Source organism: Ostrinia nubilalis, chromosome 17, assembly GCF_963855985.1.
Source record: "Ostrinia nubilalis chromosome 17, ilOstNubi1.1, whole genome shotgun sequence".
NCBI lineage: Eukaryota > Metazoa > Arthropoda > Insecta > Lepidoptera > Crambidae > Ostrinia > Ostrinia nubilalis.
In genome coordinates this window covers 13,310,703-13,319,869 of record NC_087104.1, presented here as the reverse complement: position 1 = coordinate 13,319,869, position 9,167 = coordinate 13,310,703, and the positions used below count along the sequence as shown (strand labels likewise).

Sequence of the window (9,167 nt, the reverse complement as noted above, 5' to 3'; positions counted from 1 at the left end):
AACGAAACGGCAGTTGCGAGTGCCGAAGAGTGCTTCGAGCTGCCGCCCATCAAGCATTTACCTGGAGACATCTCGGATAATGTTCTGGAGTCTATCATCAATGAGTTCAAAGTATAATAGCTATGCCATATAGACTGTGTCATAGGGCAAAGATGCTGCAGAATGCTGGTTGCTATGCTCTTGACGGCGCTCGACGTGCCGCTCATCGCTGGAGTGTTGGAGCCATTCGCGCGCGACAACGAAACGGCAGTTGCGAGTGCCGAAGAGTGCTTCGAGCTGCCGCCCATCAAGCATTTACCTGGGGATATATCGGAGAATGTTCTGGAGTCTATCATCAATGAGTTCAAGGTATGATGTATGAAGGTTTAGGGCAACGGTGTTCTGAGCAGTCATTACACTACACGTCTTTGAACTGTCGCCATCAAACATACATCTGCCGGGGGATGTATTCTAGAATGTGCTCGAAAGTACCATCAATGAGTTCAAGGTATAATAGCCATATAGACTGTGTCATAGGGCAACGATGCTGTAGAATGTTGGGTGCTCCTGACTCTGCCCTACAAAGCTGGCGTGCTCGAGCTAACAGGAGACTGCTGTCTCAAGTGCTGAAGAGTACTTCGAGCTGCTGCCCATCAAGCATTTACCTGGAGACATGTTGAATAATGTTCTGGAGTCATCAATCATCAATGACTTCAAGGTATAATGTAGGCACACGTTGTGGTATAGAGCAACGATTCTTCGGAATGTTGGGCTGCTCTTGAATCAGCCATGAGCGTGAGCTGTCACCACTCGCCACGTCCCAGATTCTATCCATGTTCTGGAAGGGTTAGTCTAGACTCAACGCTAACGCTGAAGTGTTTCGAACTGCTGCGTGAAACATACCTACTGTACCTACTGCTGGGGGACAATTAGTTCGAGCATGGGCAAGGCGCAACTGGGTCATAGGGCAACGTGTCAGTGGAGTGCTGTTGACTCTGCTGTGGGTTCTATGTCCTTGTTCAAACATGTCATGTGTCTTGTATGGATCATCATCATCATCATTTCAGCCATAGGACGTCCACTGCTGAACATAAGCCTTCCCCAATGATTTCCACAATGGCCGCTTGGTAGCGGCCTGCATCCAGCGCTTTCCTGCTACCTATATGAGTTCGTCGGTCCACCTTGCGGGTGGACGTCCTTTACTACGCTTTTGGATACGTGGCCTCCCCTCCAGAACCTTGCTTCCCCATCGGCCGTGCATGGATATGAATTCTATTTATATTCTTATAAATGAATTCTATTTCCAGGATGTGTCCAGCGACGCCGAAGAGATTCGCCGCGCGAAATCCGAAGAGCTGCAGCGGAAGCTTAAACTGTACAACAGCATCATGGAGAAGAAGTGCGACGAGGAACTCATACACAGCAGCCGGAGAAGCAGGAGAAGGTACAATTTAGTGTATTTCCTTAGTTGTTAGGGGGCGTCAATTAATTACGTGAGACGTTTAGGGGGGTCATGAAAAACCTCACTAAATCTCACGTATGGGAGTCTCGACAAATATCACGTAATTTTTTTCAGCAAGAAAAAGATTCAAATTGCGAGAAAACTGGGTTATTTGAAATTTAAAAATATCAATATACACCGTGTTACTTTGCATTCTTGCCATATTCACAGAGATAAAAGTAGGGAACAATACCTATTATTTAAGATAAACAAGAGACTCCCATAAAGAAAGTACACCAAGATTTTAGTAAATTTGGTTTTTCAGTACAAATTGGAATAAACCCATTTTGTCTCGCACGTTCTACAGGTGCAAGTGGAATAAACCTAGTGGGCGTGGCCTAGTTCTTAATAATCTGTTGTTTTATGGCTCTGGGTACCAGCCTTTTTATCCAGTCATAATAATTATTTTAAAATACTCTTCAGTTGATTTCAGATTTTCCTTTCTACTTTACTGGCTTAGGACCGTCAAAAATACGTAATAATTATTAGGGTTTTAATTGATTTTAACATTGTACCCTATTTTTACAAATTAATAAATTAAGTATGAAATGAAATCACCTTATTCACAATTAATTATTTATTTATAAGTTCCTACTTACAAAGTTTACGTACTGCAAAGCAAGTGTTCAAAGTGTCCTCCGTTCTGATGAAGGCACAGTCTAGCACGGCGAAGCGTAGGTTTTTCGCTTTAGTTTTCGCAACACATAAACGTTTTGTCTCACAGTTTCCTCTAAAACAATCCTTTCATGTAACGCGTTTACACTGTTTATCTCTTCTGCGCATACCAGTCGTTTCAAGTCACTCCAAAAATCCATTGGTGTCAGGTCCGAGGATCGTGGTGGCCAAGCTACTGGACCACTCGTCCAATCCACTGTTCACCAAACGTATTATTCGCGCACTTGACGTCCTTATTGAGCCTTATTGTGGGGGAGCACCATCCTGCTGGTAGTAGAGCATTTGGTGTAACGCTAAGGGTACGTGGTACGTCATCAAGCATTTCGTCTAAGACGTCTTGCAGACACTCCAAGCACCATTTTGATTAAATTATTCGTTGTTTGAATACACTTCAGACATTTTTGTATTATTTGTAACGTGATTTGTGATTGATGGATTTCTCAGTTTTTTACAAGTGTCAAAAAGACATTTTAAAGACAATAGATTGCAATAGATATTTAAAAATACAATAAAAAGTAAAAAAGTCTTCATCGCCATCGCCAACAAGTGATGTGCATGCGTTACGATAATTAGTGATGTGTGTGTGAACAGATTGTCGATAAAATAAAATACTCAAGATTAAAAAAAAAATTTCGGGCATTATTTTTTTACGGATTTGTGTTCAGTATCAGTAATATAGTAACCTCTGTAAATATGGCAAGAATGCAAAGTAACACCCTGTATTTTAAGATAATAATGATAAAATAAATTATTCTTTTTTTTAATTAAATCATAATCGAAGCATAGATATTACCCATTTACATTGTAAATATGTATTTTAACAAATCTCACTTGAGATTCTGGGGAGGGGGAGGGGGTCTAGAAAAATCTCACCAAATCTCACCAAGGGGGTTGAAAAATTGTCAAAATTGTCTCACGTAATTAATGGACGCCCCCTTAATACTTTTGAGATGCAAAGTGTGGAGCATAGCATTAAGCTACTAGGTCTAAATGCCTGTGTCTGTGCCATCCTAATTTATAATGGTAAGAAGTGGTGCAGAGGGGATTCCTTCCAATGTTTTACTACTAATACGAGGGGCGGCTGAAAATTTCGCGGCCTAAGGTACTTAGCGATGAGTAATTAGCTTGTTACTCATATCACTAGTTGCGACACTCAGTAGTATTATAAAAAGCAATCACTAATTAAGTTTGCACTGATAGTTCAATTTCTATCGAACAAATGACATCACCATGTCCGCCGAATCTGGAGATTTGCGGAATTTCGACACCGCGCGCCGCGAACATAATTCCTCGTAAAGAAGGAAAATAGACCGAAAGACATTTTTGAAGAGATGTCATTGGTTCTTCAGGATTCTGGACCTTCATATACTATGGTTAAAAAATGGGCCCGACTATTTCAACACGGACGAGAGACCTGTGAAAACGACCCCCGCCCTGTCACGATACTGAGTGAAGGAAACGTTCAAAAGTCGAAAAAATCGTTCCGGCTGACCAAAGAATTAAATCGTGGCAGATAGCTGAAGAATATTTCTTTATGTTCGCGAGGCTATTGTACAGAAATGACGGGGGAAACTGACACGCGGATTGCTCTTTCCGCAAGACAACGCGCCCGTTCACGCCGCACGTGTTGCGAGGCCAAGCCCTGAAAGACACCGGGTTCTCAGAGATTGACCACCCACTATATAGCCAAGACCTATTACCTAGCGATATTTTCCTGTTTTTCGATTTGAAAAAGGACTTACGGGGCCGGAGATATGCAGATGACAACGAAATTAAAGCTGCGGTTGGTCGTCATTTTGAAAAAAAATTTTTTGGGTGGGTAAAAGGCATTGTATGCGAGATTTAAGAAATGTATTTCTTTTGAGGGAGATTATATTACAAAATAAAAAATAGAAACCATTTATTTTATTTCATTAAGTACCTTAGGCCGCGAAATTATCAGCCGGCCCTCGTATACTTTAGTATAAAGACTCTGGAGCAGAGATTCTTATTTTCGGAGGGCAAGACGGCGCCATCTTAGTTAATTAATTTTTAAAGGCCCGGTTTCCACCAAGGTAGAGCAGAACGGAGCGGAGCGCAGAAGTGTTTTGAATAACTTATCTGATTTCATTATTTCTACAATCTACTTCTCTCCGCTATAGACCTAATATACTGAACTGTCCTATCCGTGACATTGACAGCGGGGCGCCACCGTTAATACCGGATCGCTGGTTCCGATTTTTTGCCATGTTGGAAACTATATAGTTGAACGATGGTGCCCCCCCCCTGTTAATGAGTTTGGTGGAACAGTTCAGTTTAGGTCATCTATAAGCGCTTAACCGTCGAGCCGATCGTTCGATTTATCGAAGAGACGGAGCAGGCTTTTTACGAATCAAAACATGGCTTTAGTTTTGTTTTTGTTGGTGCTGAATATGTTTGTTCCCCAAAGGGACGGCGGGTCGGGCAGCAGCACGCCTCGCATGGCGACTCCGGTGCGGCGCGCAGACGCCGTCAGCTACACCAGTCCTTGCCTCATGAACGTCAGCGTCTACGGGTGAGTACATGTAATATGGCGAACCTTCGAACTCCTCGTATGTTTGTTCGTTTCATCCGAAAGACGTCCACTGCTGGACAAAGACCTCCCCCAAGGTTTTCCACAAAGACCGGTCCTGCGCCGCCCGGATCCAGGCACCTCCCGCGACCAAACTACGTCTACCGCCTCCTCCTATGTTCTTCTGATAAATTTCGATGCAGGTCCAAATTCCAATGACAGTTTAACTTACCCCGAGACAAGATTCTAAAATTATTCATATCATCATCATCTCAGCCATAGGACGTCAACTGCTGAACCTAGGCCTCCCCCAATGCTTTCCATGTTACCCGGTTGGTAGCGGCCTGCGTCCAGCGCCTTCCTGCTACCTTTATCATGTCGTCGGTACACCTTGTACCCACAAGGTGTACCATATAGACTGTTGTGGGACGTCCCACGCTGTATTCATATCAACTTGCAGCGAATTAGACGATTTATGTTATACACTAGCTTTCCGCCTTTTTTAAAAGTTTTCCTCTTTATAATATTAGTGTACCTAATAATCGCTTATACCGCCATAGATTTCAAACCGCCGCGAATGATCATGTTCGATTTCTCCGCAGGGAGGTGCCACAAAACGACGATCTTCTCGAAAAGCAAATAGAAGAGAAAGAAAAAATGTTGGCCAAGCTGCTCAACCTGGAATCCCTTAGCATCAGCACCCCGAAGACCGATCACGAGAAGCCGGAGCCTCCTCCCCAGCCGACGTACAAAAAGTTCCAGATGATAGACACTCCCTATATAGACCCCCCTAAAGAAAAACCAGCGCCCAAACAGATTCAGGACTCTAGGCCCATAGACTTAGTGCCGAAAGTCGTGCAGTTGCCCAACAACTGGAACTTGGGCGACATAGAGTTGAAATTGGAGAAGACGAACGGGCTGAAGGGCCCGCAAGCAGCCATGTCCCCGGAGGAGCCCATAGAAAGCGACTGGGAGATCATCTGATGCCGCGCGAGGCCGAAGTGAGGTCATTAGGATTCCTTTGTATTTTATGCAAAATCTTATCGACGCCGCGTCGGCTGCGAGTTGCAACTTGGTTCCTGTGAATAGGCTATTTGACATTTTAAGATAATGATTTATAAACCCGGTCTGTGAGCACGTAGAATTTTGTCCAATGACCCCAAGCTACCCATCCTTATCGCTCGCGCGTAATGATGTTGCTGTCGCGCTCGCACTCTCACTGCGGGCGCCCGTCGCACAGTCGCGACAGTTATATAATTACGCGCGAGCGATAAGGAGGGGTCATTGGACAAAATTCTACGTGCTCACAGACCAGACTATAGGTCGTTTAACTCGAGTAAGTGCATGAGGTATAGGAGCGGCACGGAAGGGTGTTTTTGTAACGTCAAACGTCAACGAGATCTCCTTCTGAATTATATTCTTTGTCACGTCACAATATGTCAATGTCACACCCTCGTGTCGCTCTCATGCTTCAGGCATTGAATGAGCTTAGCGCTAGACCTATACTATTGATATCTACTCTGGATATCCGTTCTCAAAGCGAACGATCAAAATAGATCCCAAAAATCAGTAAATATACTATGATTTTTTTGGTTTGTGAAATCTAAAATAATGCGTTAGGCACCATAATCACCAGTTATCGACTGCTGCTCGACTCACGTTTCTGAAGTTTGTTATTTATTTTTACTTTACATGCCAGTACGATATTGTAATTTAACATTTTGGCTAGACCGTGATTATTTATTTTGCAAACTTTCAAGTGTTTTTCAGAAACCAGTCAAATAGCCTATTGCGGTCATTAGTGTCCCGTTTCCTGCCGGTATTCCAATGCATCTTCTGTACTATTGTTTAAATATATATTTTTTACATTACCATCTTTATTACAACTAAATTAGGGTTTATTTCAAGGCCATCTTGCTTTTTCTATCGCGTCAAGTCATTCATACTGAGGCAAGGAACACGCTAATGATCCTTTGTTTTCGAATTTATGTAGTTCTTTTGACAATGCCTAGAATTCTAATATCAACTAGTCCAAAACAGTCGCAGTATTTCGTTCGCAGGTACTGATAAAGGAACTACTGCATTTTTATATGTTTGATAAGTTAGGATTAAAAGTATTGTAGCTTTTATACCTACGAAGGTTTAGGAAGGTGAGATAACAGCTTTTTTAAACTATTTGCAGTTACTTATCTGAGCCTTTAGAATTGTAGAAAGAGTGAAGGCAACTGCAATAATCAATTAAGTAGGTAGGTTTATTCAAATAAATAAATAATAGATTTAGTTAAAAAATAAATGCATTTATAAGAAGCTTTTGAAATCAACTTTTAAGCAGCTAAGCCCGGCAATTTCTTTAATTTTATGTATAGCAATTAATTATTTCTGCTCATTCGATAAAAAGCTGATTAATTCTATAAATATCGGTTGGTATGCTAACAATAAAAGAAAAGAACAACTTATGAATTCTTAAAAATAAATATTTAGTTTCTAGATAATCTAGGTCCATTAAAAACAAATAAGTTTAAGGACAACTTTTATAGATTTAAACACGTTTGTGGTGTGATGTGTGTACGTGTGTGTTACGTGCGCGAGTCATTATGTTTAAATAACTATTATTGTAAGTGAAAGAAATGCTTTTGGTGTAAATATTTATTTTATAAGTACTTTGGGTTCTGCGACTAATTTAAGAAAAATATTTTGTTGATTTTGGAATTGTCGCGAGACTGGATTTGTAACCGGATTTCAATCAACAAATTTAATGACAAATTTACGTTTTAATTTATTTTCTGATGCAAAAGATCTGGAAAAAAATTTAAGATATAAAATATTTTTTTCAAAACAAACGGAAAATAAGTGTGACTTTTTGTGGCCTTGACACCAACGGAAATGTACCATCTCTTTGGACCTATACAGGGTGTTAGGTAAATGGGTATATGAGCCGACACTAGCCCATGTTAACATATGCATATAAATGGTATGGTCAAGTCAGAAAATTGATATCATAATTTTAATTATTTTAATTTTCGTACAAATCTGATTTTATAAATTTTATTTTGTATGAACATTTAAAAATTAAAATGATATCGAATTTCTGACTTCACCATACCATTTATATGCATTTAACATGGGTAAGTGTCGGCTCATAATTATACCCATTTACGTAACACCCTGTATAGGGAAGACAATTTGTTGTTGTAGAATAAAATAGCCTTTTCGATGCTTTGCTTATTATACATCACAATCACGACTAACATTAAAATATACCTCACCATAATACGAGCAATCAATGCATTTGAAGTCAATTTTAGTCAAGCATTTATATACACTCGGCATCAAATAAATCGCACCTCCTGCAACAAGCACTTCTCAAACGTATGCATCCCCACTTCCCACCAACATTGGTTCCATTTGAAAGCCTAGTTCTAAACTTAATTTCACTGAAGGAAAGGTTTTTACCCCAAAAATGTGTTTTTAGAAGGATCTAGAGTCACTTCTTCAAAAAATAGGTAGTTACACTTGAGCCAAATTTTATGGCTATAAAACTGTTAAATTGGGATTAATCGCTATCCATCTGTTAAAAAAGACACGTAAGATCATTATTTGGTTTTATAACCACAAAAATTGGTCTAATTGATCCCAGAGGTGAGCCCCAAGTGAGGCCTTTTTTCAAGTCACATTTATGGTACCTGTTAAGTGTTTATAAAAAAAATAAATGTATTTTTCTTTAAGTTTATTTATTGGGCTTTCAAATAACACCAATATTGTTGGGGCACCATGATTGTGTCAGAAGAAAATCTTTAAAATTCGCGTCGCGGAAGGTGCGGTTTATTTGATGTTGAGTATAGTTTTATTTACATTAATCATAATTAATATCATAATAACACTTGTGTATTTAGTACATAAGTCAAACCAATAAATAATATACCTAAACATATTTCGAAGTAACGAAACCGTCATGGGTCGGACTCCTAGTAAAAGTTTTTGGTCAAAATAATACTGACCAATCATATTGGTTTGGTGGATTTTACTGACACAAATGGATGGTGTTAAGCATATAGGCACTATCAGTTTTTTTGGTAATAAAAACATTGCCTATTTAATTGAGAGAAAAAGAAAACAATTTTGCAATCCTATGATTCTCTGAACTCATAATTTGTCACTCAGAACCCTTTTGCAAAACATCATCCAATTATAAAAAAAAGTATTATATAAAGGCCGTACGACGGCACATCAAAGTAAACACTGGCATCTTATTTAGTAGTATTAAGGTGCGTTTTGCAATAAAAATTAAGTGATGTGCTGCCTTCAAGAATCTCGGCAAAATTATTGTTTCGTTTATAATGTGCATTTCACTTATACGTAACTGTGCTGTGCCATCACGAAGTAGATTTTACACGAAAAATGAGCATTTTTTGCACCTTGGTGTAGGTGTTAGGTTAGTCCATGAAGCTAAAGATAAAAATGGAGGACAAAATGGAACAAAAA

At 39.8% G+C, this 9,167-nt stretch overlaps 1 protein-coding gene across 1 annotated transcript; it reads left to right on the top strand.

Moving 5' to 3' along the window:
* Positions 1 to 162: 162 nt before the first annotated feature.
* Positions 163 to 7,121, top strand: LOC135080280 (uncharacterized). Its single transcript, XM_063974966.1, has 4 exons — positions 163 to 348; positions 1,287 to 1,423; positions 4,584 to 4,688; positions 5,288 to 7,121. The coding sequence occupies exons 1-4, from the start codon at positions 163 to 165 to the stop codon at positions 5,667 to 5,669; spliced, it is 810 nt and encodes a 269-aa protein (XP_063831036.1). The 3' UTR covers positions 5,670 to 7,121.
* The last annotated feature ends 2,046 nt before the right edge of the window (positions 7,122 to 9,167 follow it).

Coding starts and splice junctions, on each gene's coding strand:
- LOC135080280 (XM_063974966.1), top strand. CDS start 163: ATGCTGGTTGCTATGCTCTTGACGGCGCTCGACGTGCCGCTCATCGCT. Junction 349..1,286: donor CTATCATCAATGAGTTCAAG/GTATGATGTATG, acceptor TTCTATTTCCAG/GATGTGTCCAGCGACGCCGA. Junction 1,424..4,583: donor AGCCGGAGAAGCAGGAGAAG/GTACAATTTAGT, acceptor TGTTCCCCAAAG/GGACGGCGGGTCGGGCAGCA.